The sequence below is a fragment of the Mesoplodon bidens genome, assembly GCF_964165515.1.
Source record: "Mesoplodon bidens genome assembly, chromosome: 2".
Lineage (NCBI taxonomy): Eukaryota > Metazoa > Chordata > Mammalia > Artiodactyla > Ziphiidae > Mesoplodon > Mesoplodon bidens.
This window is the reverse complement of record NC_138177.1, coordinates 143,536,118-143,556,708: the sequence shown is the minus strand read 5'-3', so window position 1 is coordinate 143,556,708 and position 20,591 is coordinate 143,536,118. Positions and strand designations below refer to the sequence as shown.

General features: G+C 35.6%; 1 protein-coding gene across 5 annotated transcripts in view; it reads left to right on the top strand.

Moving 5' to 3' along the window:
• OSBPL9 (oxysterol binding protein like 9) overlaps positions 1 to 20,591 on the top strand; it is a gene marked incomplete at its 5' end in the record, with an annotated part of 168,637 nt that overhangs the window by 108,461 nt on the left and 39,585 nt on the right. For all 5 annotated transcript variants that reach the window (XM_081224123.1, XM_081224122.1, XM_081224124.1 and 2 more), the window contains 4 exons: positions 15,295 to 15,390; positions 16,073 to 16,120; positions 17,121 to 17,150; positions 17,958 to 18,008. In XM_081224123.1, the coding sequence (XP_081080249.1) occupies positions 15,295 to 15,390; positions 16,073 to 16,120; positions 17,121 to 17,150; positions 17,958 to 18,008 (225 nt within the window). The remainder of the gene's footprint in view (positions 1 to 15,294; positions 15,391 to 16,072; positions 16,121 to 17,120; positions 17,151 to 17,957; positions 18,009 to 20,591) is intronic.

Sequence of the window (20,591 nt, the reverse complement as noted above, 5' to 3'; positions counted from 1 at the left end):
AATATAAGCAGTAGACCAGGAAGTATGTTTGAATCATGCATTTTTCGCTGCATTCCTACTACACAAGTATTTTTGTTATGAAAGAGCGAGAGATGTATTGATCAAGATAACTAATTTTTGCTAATTTGAAGTTAACATTTGGCTTTGCTTGTTGATTAAACCGTTTACTTTTATCTGTGTTCAGGAAATCAAAAAGAAATCAAGTAATTATTTCTCCTAGTTTTGAGTGGAGAAGGTGGGAGAGATCTTGAAATAGTAGTTGCAGTTTTAAGAGTTTTTGTAATGAGCTTTAAGTTGGAAATTCTCATCCACTGTGAGTCATCTCTCAGAACATTGCCTTTATTGAACTGAGTTTGTGATGAAGCTCTTTAATGAATAGTGTTAACATCTCTCATTTACTTAAAATTAAAATATTTTTCACTTTTTGTGTACGCCAGCAACTTAAATTAAATACCTATTACCTTTCCTAGCCCAGGGAAGATAAAAACCACTAAAAATCAGACTTTTAGTCTGGAGAACTTAAATGGGAAATTAGAAAACAGAGAAGCTGGATCTGTTTTCAAAGTGTCCTGAGTTTGGTTTTGACAGAGATGACATTTTACTTGAAGTGCCCTTCAGTAAATATTAGGCTGCAGTGACTGTTGGTCACATCCATTTTGATGTTTCCAAAGTCCTAGTTGGGGTTTTTTTTTTCCCCCTTTAGTGTGGAAAGATTGGATTCAGTAATAATCTAACCACTGAACCCTCCCCAGTTGATAAGTTTGGTTCAGCCAGTAAAGAGCATTGTGATACAACCATATTCTGCTGATTGGAGAATCAGGCATTTGCATAGTTTGCAGTCTATTGCTTGAGAAAAAAGATATCAGGCTTTTATTCTAAAAGGAAATTCTGAGATGTCCCTTAGGATATATTGAGTTCTATCAGTATCTAAACTTTATAGTGTTGAGTAAGAACTGATGTTTATGGGGATTCTATAGAAAAAGACAGTTTTTATGTGTACTATAATGTACTTGGCCTAAAATTATATTTAGGAAGATCTTCCAGTAAAGGTTTAAACAAATATTATGTTTGAAAGAATAGTGCTTAGGCTGAAAATGTGTTTAAGCCAAGTACCTCTCCCGAAGTATTTTAATTAATTGTAGTTCCACCACACACAGGCAATTAGTCATTTAAAGCCATTTTCCATCTCCCATATTTTCCATGTCCGGTCACCAGGTCCTGTTAAATTTGCCTTAGTAATGTCTCTTGGATTTGGCCTCTTTTTTCCACCTGATAATGCTTTAATTCAGGCCCTCATCATCTCACCTAGACTTTTGCAAAACCTAACTAGTCTCCCTGTCTCTAGACTCCCTCTACCCATACTCTTTATCCACAGTCAGATCCCACTAAGTTACTGCTGTGCTTAAAAGTCTGTTTTGGCTCCCCCTTGCCAAAGCCCAGATGCTGGGAATGTTCTTTAAGGCCCTTCAGAACCTGGTCCTAATTTATCATTCTTGAGTGTGGACTCAGCTGCAGGCGGCCTACCCAAGGCATCTACTCTAGCACTGTGAGCTGTTAACCATTTGGAACATGGCATAGCCTCTCATAGCTCTTGGTCCAGTCACAGCCTTTCCCTCTTGATTAGAATTATAATTGCTTAGCGTTCAATCAAGTGATAAATCTCCACTTCTTCCTTTGACATACAGTTTGCATGTTACTTTTTCTTTGATGTCTTCCTTCCTTCAGGCAGAGCAAGTTAGAATTACTATTGTCCTTCACGTGCTACTACAGCACTTTGTTCATACTCTGTACTATAAATTTCTGTGCACATATCTGATTCTTGGATTAGACTCTAACCTCCTTTATTCCTAGGGCCTTTGCCCCTAGTCCAGTGCTTGGCACATTGTGGGTGCTTAGTGGGTCCTCATTAAATGATCAGAATATGTGGCTTAATCATGTCCTAAGTGTGCATCCTTTGGCTCACTGTACTGGAGCTGGGTTTATCCCTGTGAGTTAGAAATGTTTGCTAAGTCACCAAGCTCCCTGGTTGCTGTCACACCTGAGAGACAGGACTGGAGAAAATGTTTAGAAATAATGTTACAGATGGTGAGCAGATTTCCAGGCAAACTCCTCCTCCCCCAACCTACATGACCTCTGATATAGTTGAAAGAATACTAGCAGCAGTACCAGCACAAATTGGTTCTGTAGTAGTTAGTATCATAGGAAAAAGCTAGAGAAGTCAGGGAGACTGCTTAGAAGGGGTGAAATCTGATCTCATTCCAGAAGATTAGGTAATGATTAACTATAATTGCTATTATCTGTATTGTCCTTAAAGATGCCCTTTGAAGGCACTGATAGTACCTGGCACATAACAGATGTTCAATGGATATTTGTGTTATGAAGGAAAGGTAATGGTTGCTCTGTGTGTGTTGTGGGACGGGGGAGATACTTGTAGCCCTTTCCACACTGGAGTTCATTTATTTCTGGAAACACCTTTAAGAACTTTGCTTCTTTGCTATATTGACTTGAGCAGCTAATTTTGTTTTTTCTGAAATGTGCCACTTCAACCAAGTTATTCTGCTTACTCTGTTGTTGCTTTGCATTCTCTGCATTCCAGAGCATGTTTTTAAATCTGTTTGCATTAGTCTTCCTCATTCAGTTTCAAGGTTACACTAAATTTTTGCTTGTGTTTTAACATTTGTTGTCCTACGGTGGAGGACCTGGCTGCAGTTACAACCTGTAAGTTCTTACTGTCTTTATTTAAATGAAATTAATTTTTTTAGAAAGTAAGTGGACCCCAGGTTTTTCCAGTATGGTGAGGTATTTATTCACATGGTGAATATATGGTTATTTACCTGGATATACGGGCTTCACAGAATCTTAGAACTGGAAGGGATCTTAAAGTTTTAATTTGGCTTCTACCTATTTTTATAATGGAGAAAACAGTTTCAGAGAAGACAAGTGACTTGGCCAAGGTCACACAGTTAGAGATTAGAATAACTAGGACTACAGCCTATGATTCTTGCTCTTTTATTAGCTCTAGAGAGAACTGGAGTGCTACTCTGATGCCGCTATTCATTCACTGCTCACCTCACTCTCCAAGTCCCAGTAATTTTTCCAGTTCAGGCACTAATTTTGGTTTCCTTTCAGATTCAGTACCCAGATCTGAAAAATAGCATCTTACATACTTCTCCCAGAGAATATCATTCCTTATTTGGATTCCTTGTGCTTTCCAGTCTCTCTTTGTGCTTATATACTGGTTCCTGAGTCTGGGAAGATGGCTTTTCTGGTTATTCTCCATTTTCCTGCAGATTCATTCTATGCCCCTCTCTACTCCCTGCTTCAGGAGGCTGACCTTTACAGCCTGTGTCATCTGGAGTTCTTTATCCTCTGGCTTCTTGTAGGGTTTAGCCAATGGGAGGATGGAAGATAGAAGGAAGAAAAGAGAGAAGCTTTGGTGTATTTATTCCTCTTGCTCTTTCTCTGCTTCCATGCATTTGTAGCAGTGGCTACAAGTAGAGTGTCCTTTGAGCCTACTTGGATTTACATTGTTTCACTCCTTGTTCCTTCAGGCTTGGGAGTGGTGAAGGCTTCCTGCTGTTCCTAATTCTTGGGTACCTCAGCATCCCTTGTTAGTTTGCTTAACCCTGCCCTCATTTCTCTAGTCACTTGGTTAAAGAGTTCAAAAATCCCATCTGATTATGATGTTTCCTGCCCTTGCCCACTGCTGTTAATAATTTTCCCCTCCCCGTCTCTGTCAGAATCCTACACTCTAAAATGCTACCTCTGTGAAGCTTTTTTCATCCCCCTTAACTTTCTCCTTTGAATCTCTTAGTATCTTTCTCATAACGCTTAATCTACCATGCTTGAATCAGTTATTTGTAGACAGATTTTTATCTCCTGCTACACATTTGAAACTCTTAGGGTGCGATCTGTATCTGCTTCATCTTGGCATGTCCAAAGCATCCAGCACAATGTTGTCGTAGTCGTAAAAAACACCCAGGGAATAAACCATTACTGTAACACTGAATTCTAAGCCCAGAGTAGTATGTATAAAACTGTGCTCATGAGACTTGGTGGGAGAGAATGAGTTTCTAGAAGTTTGTTTCAGTTGCTCAGCTGGTCTTGCTTCTTGTACTGCCTGGGTGGTACAGTGTCTTTCCTCCTGTTCAATTTCTCTTTTCTTAAAAACTTTCAATTAGCCTTAAAAATTTTCAGCATCCATACTTGTAATAAATCATTAAGAATAATTAAATGTTATTTATGATTTTTTTCCTGAGCACTCTGGTTTATAATCTGCAAGAACTTATTTGATTGTTTTTTTATGTTTAAATCCTAACAGGTAGGTACATTTCAGAATTTCTTCATTCATTTACAAACATTTTATTGAGCATTTGCTAGAAACCAAACACTAGCCTGGGGGATACAGTAGAGAACAAAAAGAGTCCTGTCCTGTCGGGCATATAGTCTAATCATATTTTAGACTATTTTGATAGATTTCTGACAACAATTAGCGTAATCAGGATAAATCAGGGTAATTTTGTACTGTACTTTTAACAGCCTTAGCAAAAACAACCTGTTTCCTTCTGTTTGATGTTCACTGGCAGCTAAAATTAGATATACAAAAACTGCTTCAGCATATATGATTTTTAAGGGATAAATGCCAAACCAGTTACAGAATCTGTTCTTTCCAATTCAGGGTTGTTGTTTTTGTTCTATTCTGATTGGTTGTTTTGTGTGAGAAATAAGCCATTTAGTACTGATTGTCTGTTGGCCTGATTAGCTTATCATTTAACTTCCCTTGGGTGTTTCATTTTCAGTTTGTTATATTTTCCTACGTAGAGACATCCAGTTTTTTTTTTTGTCTTTTTTTTTGTGTGTGTGTGGTACGCGGGCCTCTCCCTGCCGCGGCCTCTCTCGTTGCGGAGCACAGGCTCCGGACGCGCAGGCTCAGCGGCCATGGCTCACGGGCCCAGCCGCTCCGCGGCATGTGGGATCCTCCCGGACCGGGGCACGAACCTATGTCCCCTGCATTGGCAGGCAGACTCTCAACCACTGCGCCACCAGGGAAGCCCGAGATCCAGTTTTGTTAGAGGAATATATTAGGTTTTGTTTGTGAAAACATTTCGTAATCAAATTTTCAAGTATTATGAATGAGTATGAGAATTCTGCAGTTATTTCAAAACTTGAACTATTAAAACATTCAGCTTAAGAATTCATGTGTTTAATGTGATTTTTTTCCCTCATTATATGTAGAGCAGATTTGCATAAAACTTTCTAAAACTTCCATTTTTGGTGGACCCTTGAAAACAGTGAGAGTTTTTGCTGTTCAAAATGCTGTGAAGCTTTGACCCACCTCCTAGAAAAATGGAAATAAGAACAAAAATTAACAAATGGGACCTAATGAAACTTAAAAGCTTTTGCACAGCAAAGGAAGCCATAAACAAGACGAAAAGACAACCCTCAGAATGGGAGAAAATATTTGCAAATGAAGCAACTAACAGGATTAATCTCCAAAATATACAGGCAGCTCATGCAGCTCAATATCAAAAAAACAAACAACCCAATCCAAAAATGGGCTGAAGACCTAAACAGACATTTCTCCAAAGAAGATATACAGATTGCCAACAAACACATGAAAGGATGCTCAACATCACTAATCATTGAGAAATGTAAATCAAAACCACAACGAGGTGTCACCTCACCTCACACCGGGTCAGAATGGCCATCATCAAACAATCTACAAACAATAAGTGCTGGAGAAGATGTGGAGAAAAGGGAACCCTCTTGCACTGTTGGTGGGAATGTAAATTGATACAGCCACTATGGAGAACAGTATGGAGGTTCCTTAAAAAACTAAAAATAGAACTACCATATGACCCAGCAATCCCACTACTGGGCATATACCCTGAGAAAACCATAATTCAAGAAGAGTCATGTACCACAGTGTTCACTGCAGCACTATTTGCAATAGCCAGGACATGGAAGCAACCTAAGTGTCCATCAACAGATGAATGAATAAAGAAGATGTGGCACATATATACAATGGAATATTACTCAGCCATAAAAAGAAACGAAATTGAGTCATTTGTAGTGAGGTGGATGGACCTAGAGTCTGTCATACAGAGTGAAGTAAGAAAGAGAAAAACAAATACCATATGCTAACACATATATGTGGAATCTTAAAAAAAAAAAGTCCTGGTGAACCTAGTGGCAGGACAGGAATAAGTACGCAGACGTAGAGAATGGACTTGAGGACACGGGGAGGGGGAAGGGTAAGCTGGGACGAAGTGAGAGAGTGGCATGGACATATATACACTACCAAATGTAAAATAGATAGCTAGTGGGAAGCAGCTGCATAGCACAGGGAGAGCAGCTCAGTGCTTTGTGACCACCTAGATGGGTGGGATAGGGAGGGTGGGAGGGAGACTCAAGAGGGAGGAGATATGGGGACATATGTATACGTATAGCTGATTCACTTTGTTATACAGCAGAAACTAACACACCATTGTAAAGCAATTATACTCCAGTAAAGATGTTTAAAAAAAAATGCTGTGAAGCTGAGTGACAGGCAGTAATCTGAGGTTGGGAAGGGGAAGAATGTATTTTTTGCCTCCCCTCTAGTAAGCAGCTCAGAGCTTATTTAAGATCCTGGAATGACTTAACCCAAGACTTTTAATTTTAAAAAAGATACTGTCAGTAGCTTGACCCACCAGTATGTGAAAAAGAAAAGCTTTGGCTCATTGCCAAAACCACATGGTCAAACAGTGCTTTGTTGGGGGGGTCATGTAGTAGGTGTTTTTGTTTTTTATGAGTTTGCTTTTTTGAATGTTGACTCATGACCATGGAATTGGCAGGAAGGATGTGGGAAGAAAATTAGGTATTCTGCTTTGTTTTACTGGCCATTTTTCTTCTCAGCATTTATTCCAGTATAGCAGTGATTGCTAATTTTCAAGTGCATGGGTTTTTTTGTTTTTGCTAGTTTGTACTTTATCTGTAAATAATGTTATAAGTTTTTTATGCTGTATTTTATTTTGCTTGGAAAGGTGTATCTGAGCAGCTTCAGCGTTGCCAAATTTACTCTCTCAAGTCATTTTAGGGTTTGGTAGATAATTTTAAAATAATAATGCTGATGATTTTGCAAGCTAAAACAGTTATAAAATTTTTGAAACATATTTATAACCTGCACAGTTTCTGAATACTTTTTACATAAAGTTTTTGAATTTAAGTAAATAGATACTTTTAAAAATCAGACATCATGAATGTATAAAGTAAAAATCAAGAGTCCCTGTCTTAAATGCCCCTCTTTCTCAATCGCACTCCCTAGAAATAACATCTGCATCTCATGTGTTTTGTTTCATGTGTTGTATTTCAGGTGTGTGTGTGTGCCGTGCATGTGTGTGAATAAAATAACTTTTCGAAATGTAACTTCCTTATTGTTCATGTCTCTATTTATCTAGAATAAGGTAAGCCCTCAACCAGTATTAATTGACTTGAATTCTGGTGTTTATTTTACGTTTGTAATTTGCTTTCTACATTCAGAGGCTGTAAACTCATATTTCATTTTAGATTTTTTTAAAAGTAATTTGCTGCATTCTGAAATCTCGAGGCAATCCTGTATGCCTTCCAGACTTTTATATCTCTAAAATGCTAGTTACAACCTTTATATAGAGAGAGAACATATAATTTATTGTCCAAACTGGGGCACTTTGAGAGTGAAGGAGACTGCTAATAATTTTGTTGATACAACAGACATAACTAGGGATATCCCAGACAAACTAGGGTAAAAGTCACGCAGTTTACAAACTTCAGGTTTTTGTTTGTTTTATTTACTTTTAGCAATAACTTTTCGTATGACTTCAATATTATTTATTTATTTATTTATTATGTATTTATTTTTGGCTGTGTTGGGTCTTCGTTGCTGCACATGGGGCTTTCTCTAGTTGTGGTGAGTGGGGGCTACTTTGTTACAGTGCGTGGGCTTCTCATTGTGGTGGCTTCTCATTGGGGAGCACGGGCTCTAGGCGCGCTGGCTTCAGTAGTTGTGGCACGTGGGCTCAGTAGTGTGGCTCACGGGCTGTAGAGTGCCGGCTCAGTAGTTGTGATGCACGGGCTTAGTTGCTCCACAGCTTGTGGTATCCTCCCAGACCAGGGCTCGAACCCATGTCCCCTGCCTTGGCAGGTGGATTCTTAACCACTGCACCACCAGGGAAGCTCCATATGACTTTACTGAATAAATTGGGAGAGTCATTTGGAAAGACAAGCTGTCAGTGATTTAAATAGAGGAAAATGGTACAAATCCCAAACCTTTCCTGTGCAGTTGTTTGAGTAGCCAAATCACTTTATGGAATCAATATTAGTGTTTTGTTCTGTAAGTCAAAAGGTTACCTAACACTGTCAGTATTAGATGAAGAGAGATCATGAAGAGTAAGCAGTTGTGCTAAGAGTTATAATAAAGCTAAGGAATTTTGGCACCGGTGTCTGTACCTGATTCCTGTTTGACAAGGCAGCTGTTTTCTGTCCCAAGTATGTGAGCAATTCAGATTTGTTTTGTGTTGTTTTTTCTTAAGAGAAGCTATTTTCTTTGTAAATTTAAAGATAAAAACAATTTTATTTTTCAAAGAACTAACGGATTTTCAAAAATCAGATTATTTTATGGAAAAGGGGGGCTTTCTTTATATTGTTTGACTCTTTGGTACCAAGGTAATAATTGAGTACAGTTTACCTTTTGTGGTTCAGGCATAATACCTGATACTTTTCTGAACATCTTATAGGGAATTTTGTTTTTGATCTGTTTTGCAAGACTGTATTTTATCACTTGTTTGTCTGTTCTTCATACCTTTTTTATTACTATTTATTTTCTTGAGTTCATCAGCTTACTGCTTGTATTCCTTTTTTAAAGAAATGTTAAATACAGTTTAACTTACGCTTGTATCCTTTTCTTGATTATACTTCTCTATTAAAATTGCGTATGTTTTGTGTATTACCTAGTTGTTAATTCATTTTGGTTTTAATCCATCAAATATTCACTGAGGACCTTTTCTGTCTGTTAGGCACTAGCTTAGGGCCTTGGATACAGTGGTGAATCCTGGTTATTTTCAATTCCACATTGTGGAGAGGAAATAGAACACCCACTACTGTGTTACTTTATGCATATTCTTTCATTTTGTCTATCCAACAACTTTGAGTGGTTTATTATTGTGTCCATCCCTGCATAAGGAAAAGGAGGTAGAGAAGGTAACTTGGCCAGATCATGTAGGTAATTGGTTAGGGACTTGCAGATTCAGGATTTAAAACTAGATCAGTCTGACCTTAAAGCTGGTGTTCATTTTTGGTATACCAGGCTCCTTCAGGCATTTTTTAGATTAAATTTTAGTCTCTTATGCCATGAATTCTTTTCAAATATCATTGTGATTTAATAGAGAAGTGTAATGGATTTGAAATCAAAGGGCTGGGTTGAAATCTCAATTAAAAAAAACCCAGCTGGATGATTTGGGAAAGCACTTATGAAATAGAGTTAATATCCATTTACCTTACTATGTATGTTATAATAATGAAATAAGAAATAATATAAAATATCTAGCAGAGGACCTAATACTCTGGGAAAAAATTACTATACTGTGCATCCGTGGTGAATCCATGGTGTTAGAAATGTTCATTTAGAACTATGGAAAAAGGCCTTACCTTTTATGGCATTCTTGGGGTACCTAAACAGTTGTTGATAAGATAGCTATAGCTACCATTTTGATAATAGAGACCCTATTTTGGAGCCTTAGATTATCAGGACATTGACTTAGATGGAAAATACCTTCCTGAAGTTACATCGGAGTAAAGAGTTTAATAATAGGCTCAATTTTATAGATGTTTTTGAATTGTTAATCTTTACTCCAAATGAATTGGTAGTTGAGTGTTCTTTAGCGTTAAAAATAGGGGAAATTCTTACTCTCAGAACTTCTCTATATCTCTAAATTCTGTTTTACTTTAGCTGAAGTGAGTAAACCTCGGAGACAGCAGATTATAAATGTTTCCAAATTTTCAGTAATCCAAGGAAATCACATGTTAGTATACCCCACATAAAATGATGGTCTTACTAATATTTTTGGCTTCTTTAATATACTTTTTTCATCATTAAAGCAACTTTTGAGTCATTTGGTAAGGAGAGAAAATGGTGTCATTTCTCAAAAAACTTAATTTGCTAATAAGTTTCTAAGGAACAGAAAAGCCATTAAGTATGGCATAATGTTTATTTATCTGTTTATTTTTCAACTTGCCACTTGCTGCTCATGTACCTACTTTTCCTCTGTATAGCTACAGATGTTTCTCTTATAATTCCTTTAATTAATTATTGATGTCAGACGCACAGCATAGTAACTTTCTATTCTCTCTTTTCCTTACCTTTATGGAAGATCAGTACCACACTTGCTTTTTTCCAGTCTTCTGGTATCTCTCCAGTTCTTGAATTTTCAAAAATAATTGTAAGTGATTCAATTGTAAGTATGCCCTATACTTCTTTCATTGGATGAAAGCGTATCTGTGATGCATGTCATCTCAAATTGCTAATTGTGAACATAAACTTTCCAAATACTCTTCTATTTAATCAAAACAACATTTCTGCAGAGTTTTTATTATTTTATTTATAGGGTGTGTATTTTGCTAATTTTTAAAAATCATCTACTTTTGTCTGGATTTATGCCATTTATTTTTCATTAGGAGTCTTGTTTTCTTTGGTGTTTTTCCTTTGTTAAATTTTTAAACTGTTATTCCCTTTTACAGTTCTACTACTGATAACTTATTTTGTTTTCTTGTTATTCTGAACTTTTCTATGAGACTTATGTGGAATAATTTCTGTATTTCTCTCTTCACAACGTATTTTTATTATATACTATTTTGTCCTGTATAGGAGAAAGCACTGAGTGTAGGGTACTTAGTCCCTTAAGTTTTTGCTGTGAAATAAGATTTGATATGAAAATAATTACTCATTTGTGAATTTCTTTTTACAGTGTTATTCAGCCATAGCCCTTCCTGTTCTGCATTTTTCTTCTCAGTTCCTTAAATTACTCCTAACTTTCTTATTTCCTGATTCTGACCTCAAGAAGACCTTAAACCACCTTTTCCCACCTTACCTCCACTATTCATTACTCTTCCTTTGTCAGCAGGAATTACTTTAAAAGCTTTTACTCCTTGCCTCAAAAATTGCCTCTTGTACTGTTTTACTAAGAGTGTCTCTCCAAAGTAGCTACATATGAAGTATAATTCATACGTACTTCAGAAAGTATTAAAGATATCCCTTTTAATACTCTTCTTTTTAATGGCGGTAAAGTATTCAGTTATGTGTATGTATAAAATATAAATAGTGTTTAATGTCCCGATTAAAGTATTGATAGAAATTCATTTAATTTTGCTGACATTTGTTAGCTTTGAAGTACCTTCTGAGAAAAGTGATGCTGTTCAACATAAGTATTAGATAGTAGGAAGTACCTACATACAGTTTTGAGGCAGTTTAATATTCTTCTATCATTCTAGATATTATATTTGAAATTCCCCTTAAATTGGGCCAAATGTCTGTCTCTATATATACATATACATATATATATTTAATCTGGATACATAGGTCTTGATTGATACAGAATTATGTGTTACTCTTGACTTCATATACATACTTTAGCTTTCTTTAATTAGCAAATTACTCTTGCAAACTGACACTGTTTTGTTTTTTAGCATACTCACCACATAAGTGGGGTTTTTTTCTTTACATAGATTTCTAATTTTATGGTTTAATTTCTATTGAGTTTCTTCTAATTTAACTTTTTTTACATCACAGACCATTTTGTCTCTATTTCTCTATAATAGTCATGTTTAGTTTAAACTTTAAATGAATTCATACAGAAATCATCAAGTTGGAACTATGGATCATCAATATAGTAAACTAGGGAGCAGCAACCTCTTTGGTCTAGATTGCCAAAAATGCAACATAACCACTTCAGTTGCTACTGCAGGACAAAAGAGAAGGAAAGAAAGGGAGTGAGGGAGTAGAAAAATAGAAGGAGAAAGAGAACAGAAAGGCAGGGGAAATATAGGGAGACGTGGTCATGGAGAAGAGTGGTATCATGGCATCAGCAGTTGCCAGAAGCTACAATCAGTGCAACACACATTCACTCAACAATGAGCTAGCCTGGAGTCGAGGTGCGGGGGTATAGTGCTGAATGAATGGCAGTTTCTGCCCTCGCGGAGTTTATAATCCTTCAGAGAAGTCAATCAATTAAATATTTAATTATGATAAAATGTGATAAGTGTTAGATAAAAAGGCAAGTACAGAGCAGTAGAACGTACATCTGCTTGACTCCCAACCAGTTTGTTCTCAAGAGCTAAGTGTCACCCTAAGAAGTATGAAGTCACACTCTTTTAAAGGTTCTGCCTGTTCTGAGTTCTTTTCAAAGGAAGACAAACCACTCAACATGGTAGAGGACTGTATTCTATTTTTATGACCTGTTTTGAAACAAAATTCCATTAAAAAGGATATGAATATGTATAGTGCCTTATATCTTAAATGTTTAATGGAAAGAGGAATAGTTATGACTTTAAAGGGATTTTGTGAAATAGTTTATGTTAGGAGGTACTGAGTTCCTTTTCTCTTGAGATACTCAGACAAAGACTAGATGACTTTCAATGACATTATAAAAGTAACTTATATGAGTGGGAGGCTGGACTAGGTGGCCTTGATTCTGTGTACTGAGTCACAATATGTAGTGAAAACTTATATTTTCTTCTAGTGTATTATTCTTATAAGACTTGAGAAAACAGTTTAATTACTGTCAGTTGCTTGTCCACGGTAGTAATAAATGCATACATGTTATTTTATTGATTTAAGATGGGGAAACTATATATGTAGATTTTATTTTAAAGTATACCAAAGACTTACGGATTACTGTGCAAGGGAGTTTTAGGCCAGTTCTGGGACTTTAAGCTAATAACTGTTGTTACAAACCTCCCATTATACCTTACATAAAGAAAAATGGATTGTTGAGTAGATCTTTGACTTGGATGTTACAATGTGTGGTGTTTTAAGGGTAAAGGACCACTGTAGAAGATGATATCTAGGGGGAGGCAGGTCTGACAAAAGAGCCAAGGTGAGGGTCACATGATTATAGCAACATCAAAGAGTTGTTTTTTAAGACTTAATTTAGACTTAATTTCAGATCTCAGTAATATAAATCTAATTTTTTCCATTTATTTATTGGGGGATTTTAAATTGGATATAGTGACTTGTTCAGAAGGATATATTAATTAGATTTCTATAGTGGTAGTTCTAAATGGATTCAGAAGAGGGAAAACTCTTGAAGATCACTTTTTCTCATTTAGATCCTTCACCTTTATACTCATTTATGAATATGCCATTGACCTTTTTAGTATTTATCAAGAACAATGTATTTAGCTGATTTTAGCTGGGTTTTATAGTTAAATGATTGATAGTTATGTTATATTGCCCTGTGAAACAAAACAAAACAAGAAGCCAAGCAGGCCTTCCAATTTTCCTGTGGTACTGTAACACTGAAAAGAAATCACTCCCTACTTTCTTAGTACAGTACTGTGCTATCTCTGGAATGTGATGGATTTATCCTTTCTTTTCCACGTCTTTTATTATCATACTCTACATAGTAAATGTTTCTAAAAGGGTGTCTTTGGGGTTATCTTTAAGAATGAAGATGTTTAACTACAATTTTATAAATATATCTGGATTTTACATATACTGCTTATTATGATTTTTCTTTCTTAAACTTTGTTTTTACATGACATCTCTCATTGGAAAGGGGTTTTTCAATACTCATTTCAAGCAGTTTCTCAACATGTATGTAAAAAAAAGCAGTTTTTTTGCCTTTGAATTTGAAAAAGAAAATGCATTACAAGATTAGTTGTGGACTTAGGTTTTTAATGCTTTGATTAAGAATTTGAATTTTAGTTTGGGAAGAACAGCAATAGTACTAGTAGTAATTGACAGTGTTAGTAATTATAATCTTTAGTAGAGGTCATAGCTGCCACACTATTAATAGTAGGAGGAAGATGCCTGTATTTGGCAGGTAAGAAAATAGTTTAGAGAGACGCAATATCTTGGTAGTGGCTGAGCTGCAATTAGAAACCAGGTTTGCCAACCCATTGTTTTTTCCATAATACTATACGGTCTCAATCTGATGTTTGAGATCATGGCTGTGAAAGTGCTTTAATAATGATAAAGTGTTAGGCAAAGATGAGGTGTTGGTTTAATATAAAATGAACTCTGGCCTCAGTTGACTAAAATGGGGAATGTGAAATGATCAGCACGTTTTGGCAAAAGGCAGGAGAGAAAACAATTGAAAGTCAAGTATGGTATGTTGAAGCACTATATTTCACCCATTTAGTACAGAGTTTTGTGGTTGGGTTGTGATTGTGACATTAGTGGTTCCCGACCCTTATTTCCCTGTTTAACTCCATGACTTCTGGGCATGCAGATATGTATGGCAAGATGGTAGCCTTGTTCAGTCTCAGACTATTTTCTCTTTTATACTCAAGATTGATGTACTTTTCTGTTAAAGATGATTAAGAACGCAAAACTTTCTTTGGAATAAAGTTAAAACATAGGAATCCCGTGCTCTTGGAACTTAAAATTTTTAGCGTACAAAAAGTAGGACATGCACATGCTGGACTCTTAAACTGAGAAATAAGTGGGCCCTCTAAATAAATAAACATTTACACCGTGTCCAGAGTGTAGTGTTCATGACAAGGGTGAAAATGAGTAGGGAACTTACGACAGAAGTGTTGTCACTTTCACTTAGGGAGGGCCCTCTTAGAGGAGGTGAGAATTTTGAGTTTTCCTCTTTTTTTTTTTTTTAAATAAGGGAGGAGGAGGAAAACATCAGAGCTAATGAGGTAGTTTAGGGAACAGGAGAACTAAATAGTGGGAATATGAAGTTGAGATTAAGGGACCGGAGGATTGAACTGAACAAAAAGTAGGGGGGAAATAGGAGGTAATCTAGGTTGTTTTGTATATGTTCCTTTAGCTAAATTACTGTTGCTTTAGAGCCCATTATGGGGCTTTTGGGAGAGAAGAAAATGATTCTGAAAAAGCAGGGTAAATTCTAATTTGAACAGCAGCACATGTAATTGATGAACAGGGAACAGTGCTAGAAGTTCATGAAGGAGATTGATGTACCACTATTCTTAGAGAATTTAGATAATTTAAACAGACCTATTATTTATGTAAAAGTACTATTTTTAATTTAGAAAAGTGAGATGTCTTGTATTAGACATTGCTGGGATTTATTGCAGTTTTTTTCCCTCTAGGGTTTGGATTCAGGATTTGTTCCTAGTGTCCAAGACTTTGATAAGAAACTTACGGAGGCTGATGCTTACCTACAAATCTTGATAGAACAGTTAAAGGTATGGCATTCGATTATATATTGAATTTATATAAAGTAGTAAATGTTACTGAGCTTGATTTTGAGTAAAAATAGTTACTTGATGTTACTTTACAACCCTTACTGGTTTTTCAGTAGTTTTTAAAGCTAACCTAAACATAATCAGAAGAAAATAAGACAAGATTAGATTCATATTTTGTTTAAAGTTGTGTGAAACTGGTAAATTTTAAGTGGCTCGATTTCTAACGCCATTTTTCATTTTGGGGGAGTTGGGGGATTGAGAGAGTTTACTTCTCTACTTCGTTCATCATTATTAAAATTGTCTCCTTCAACTCCCACTTTAAAATTAATTACAAGCAAAGCTCCTGGAAAGAACAAGGAATGTTGATAAACTTGGATGACAAGGCAGAAAAAACTTAGGTTTGAACTGATCTTTTAAGTTCTTAAAGTCATATGTTTTCTTTTGCTTGTGATTCCACCAGAGTAATTGATCTTGACTGTTTAAAATAGTTCAATAGAATCTGACTTGATAACAATGCCTTGAAAAAATGTGTGTTATCTTGTATTTTAGTAAACATTAATTATACATTTAATGCATGTATAAACCACCCCTGGAAGAAATATGTTTGCTTTTCTTTGCTTAGTAAATGTATACTATGTAGTAAAGGCTTGATACTATAATCATTTTTTTCTTAATCCTGTAGCTTTTTGATGACAAACTTCAAAACTGCAAAGATGATGAACAGAGAAAGGTAACTTCTATAATCATGATTTTGACTTAAAAATTTTTGAAACCAAGAGCCTTTTGGAGAAGTAATAGAAGGACCTCGGTGTTTTGACTACTATAATAGTACTGTTGACCTGTTATGATAGTATGCCATATAGATTTCAAGTGGAGTTTTCTGGTGAATTTCTGGTAATGTTTCATAATTGAACAAAAGAGTAACACAGAAAATTTTATTATGATACCCTTTTTGTAAGTACCACCTTTAGGAATAAGTTCTTCCTCTTCAAGTATCATATGTTGAAGATTGAAAGTTATTTTATTAAATTTACATGTGGTCACTTCAGATATTAATAAAGCAACCAGCAAAAATTTCAAAATAAACCAGAAGCCACACATGAGGGAACAAAATGAATGTTGCTTTAATTATAGTTCCTCCCTTTGGGTTTCTGACAACTACTTTGTAGTTTGAATATTGTTTTCTTTTTTTCAATTAACGTTTTTCTTCTCCTTGACTAGATTTCCTGATGCAGCATCATTTATTTTTTTGCATTTCTGTTAACCATAGCCTTGCATTTGTCTCTTTTACACTTGGTAATAGTAGTAACTCATGTTTAGCTCACCTTCTTAGTTTTGGAATTTAGTCTCATGTCATTTTTTAAACAACTTTGCAAAGTTTAAGGTGATTCTAAAATAAGCATTTTAAAATCACATAGCGAATCCTATAGAAAAAACAAAAATGGTTTTCAGGTAAGGGATAAGAATGTTTTATATTATTCTTACAAATTTTGAATTGAATCACATGAATTTTATTTGAGGATATAATCCATAAAATGTCTGAATTTTTTATTTAAATGTTTGATTTAAATTAAAAAGTTTAACCAAAAGCACTCCCCAACCTGCCTGAACTGATTTAGAGTAAAGAGTACGTTTTGGTAAAATTCTTTAAATGACTAACCAGTAAAAAACAACAATGCTACCTCTTTGTGTTTCTGATAATTTCTGTTTAAATTTATTATTTTTCACAGAAAATTGAAACTCTCAAAGAGACAACAAATGTAAGTTATATGTTTGATAAACTCTGGCTTTGCATTAGAAAGTGCTGTAAAATGTTTCTATTTCAAGCTGCTATTATTAATAAGAGCAGTTGAGTTTTTAATTTTTGTGCATTTTTACAAGGGTGTTTAAGGATTTTATTATCATCTAAAGGAATTTAAGTGAATAGAATAATCCCTTTAACTGAATTGACTTCGTGTGCCATTTTATCTGTTTCTGGTCTTGTCTGTTTGAGACGCTTGGATAAAAGGTTTCATCCATGCACAATGTATATTCTTTTTTATAATTAAATATATTGTGATTTGAGTTTTCTGATGTGCTGGCCTTCTGACATTATATAATGGGCTACTAATAAGATTTGTATTTTGATAAAAGCATTTTAAAAACAGACATGGTAGTATTCCAGGTTCACCAATATTTTGATAGGATCCTTTACTCCATAATTCCATGAAAGTCTTGAATAGACAGACGTTTTAGGAATTTACATTGGGATAGCCTGCTGACGATCTAAGAATTTGGAAGTTAATCAAATTCACATCACTTTATGTTTGAACTGTTGAAAGACCCTTTAGATGTTATTCAGTATAAATTAACAATTTTTTGGTATTTCCAAACAATTCATAGAATTGCTAATGATAATTTCATTTGATACTACCAGCATGTTAGAACCCACTGGAAATCCAGAGAGGGTATTTTTTATGTAGAATAGACTTAAACCCTGTATATTTGAACTGACTTTTATATTTTAAGTTTTAGCATTGTATGGCCATATGGGGCAAGATCCTAAAATCAGTGTTTTGTTTTTATAGAGCATGGTAGAATCAATTAAACACTGCATTGTGTTGCTGCAGATCGCTAAAGTAAGTAAATTTTATTTTTGATTACTTTCATTTAATGGGATTTTAATATATGGCATTTTTCTTTAATAGCCAAAATACTCAGTTCTGAAATATATTACCTTTCTACAGTAAATTTAAGTTATAGTTTGGCGTTACTGGTGCTGTTGAAAAACCATTGTGTTTGGATGTTACCTTGCCAGCCTGTGCTTGTTTTTGATAAGGTCATTTGTGATGGTGGCTGGGAAGGAGGGGAGCACATTTGAATGACTCACCCTTTCCATTGTCACTGCTTGAAATAGGGACATATTTTGCAAAACCTTTCACAAAAGAAGTTTTTCTTAGGAAAAAAGGAATTTAAATTTAAGCAGCGTTTTTTTCGTCCATAATGAAGAGTACAATAGAGATGTGTTTTTTTAAATTGTTTTTTACATATTTTTTCTAGTACTGAACTATTGGGTTGGCCAAAAGGTTCGTTCATTTTTTTCCATAAGATGGCTCTAGTAGCACTAAGTTGTCTTTTAACTTCATTCAAAACAATTTTGTGGGCTTCCCTGGTGGCGCAGTGGTTGAGAGTCCGCCTGCCAATGCAGGGGACACGGGTTCGTGCCCCGGTCCAGGAAGATGCCACATGCCGCGGAGCGGCTAGACCCGTGAGCCATGGCCGCTGAGCCTGCGCGTCCGGAGCCTGTGCTCCGCAACAGGAGAGGCCACAACAGTGAGGGGCCGGGGAACCGCAAAAAAAAAAAAAAAAAAAATTGTTAGATTGATGTAACAGCTGTCATATCAGCATGCGTTTAAAAACAGACTCATCAAAATTGGTGCATTTTTGTGTAGCCATTTTACTATTAAAGATGGAAGAAAAAAAGCAACATTTTCACCATACTGTGCTTTATTATCTCAAGAAACGTAAAAACACTGCCAAAATGCAAAAAAAGGTCTGTGCAGTGTATGGAGAAGGTGCTGTGACTGATCAAACATGTGTGTCAAAAGTGGTTTGCGAAGTTTTGTGCTAGAGATTTCTTGCTAGACGATGCTCCACAGTCGGGTAGACCAGTTGAAGTTGATAGTGATCAAACTGAGACATTAATTGAGAACACTCAATGTTATAACACGTGGGAGAAAGCCAACATACTCAAAATGTCCAAATCAAGCAGTGAAAATCATTTGCACCAGCTTGGTTATGTTAATCGCGTTGACATTTGGGTTCCACATAAGTTAAGCGAAGAAAACCTTCTTGACCATATTTCTGCATGCGATTCTCTACTTAAACGTAATGAAAACGTTCTGTTTTTAAAACAAATTGTGACGGGCAAAGAAAAGTGGATACTGTACAATAACGTGGAATGGAAGAGATCGTGGGGCAAGTGAAATGAACTACCACCAACCATACCAAAGGCCAGTCTTCATCCAGAGAAGGTGATATTGTGTATATGGTGGGATTGGAAGGGAGTCCTCTATTATGAGCTCCTTCTGGAAAACCAAACGATTCATTCCAACAAGTACTGCTCCCAGTTAGACCAACTGAAAGCAGCACTTGATGAAAAGTGTCCAGAATTAGTCAAGAGAAAACACATAAACTTCCATCAGGATAACGCAAGACTGCATGTTGTTTCTTTGATGACCAGGCAAAAACTGTTACAGCTTGGCTGGGAAGTTCTGATTCATCCGCCGTATTCACCAGACATTGCACCTGCGGATTTCCATTTATTTCGGTCTTTCCAAAATTCTCTTAATGGAAAAACTTGCAACTCCCTGGAAGACTGTAAAAGGCACCTGGAACAGTTCTTTGCTCAAAAAGATAAAAAGTTTTGCAAAGATGGAATTACGAAGTTGCCTGAAAAATGGCAGAAGGTAGTGGAAAAAAAACGTGAATATGTTGTTCAACAAAGTTTTTGGTGAAAATGAAAAATGTGTCTTTTATATTTACTTAAAAACCGAAGACACTGTTTGACCAACCCAATACATTAATAAACCACTGCCTTGATTACTGTTCCTTATTCATGGAATAAAAACATATTTTGGATTATTGTGGTTGGTTAACAATTTCATGGATATTGCCTGCTTTTCTGAAAAATTTTGGTGTATTCAACCTAAATATGTACTTTATTGCATGACATTTTGAGAAATAAGAATTTAGTGTTTGAAAATAAGTATTAGAAAAAAATTTTTTTCCATTGACTCTACCTCTGTATTTCTAGCCAGTGGTTAGAAGCAGGTGGGCAGCCAATTCAGCAACCAGTTTTGGAAATGATGTTTGAGTTTTAAATTATTTGGCCTATTTTACTTATTCAATTGCATATATTTGTTTGCCTAATAATGGACACTATTTTCCTAGCATTGTTAATGACACAATAGTATAGAAAAATGCATTTGTGCTTAGATGGTATGGCTATTCAGCTTGTAAGTTTAGGGGTGAGGGGAAGTATCATTTTCTTTTGAGGCCAGATTCAGTATTAAAGTGTCAGAACTTAAGGGCTTGTGTTCATTTTCTAGGTATTTTTGACCACTATGCCTGATTTCCTATGTATGTGTCTAAATTCTTCCATCTATTTTTGTGAATCAGAATACATTTCAAAACTTAAGAAGGGAGTATAGGGTTGGAAG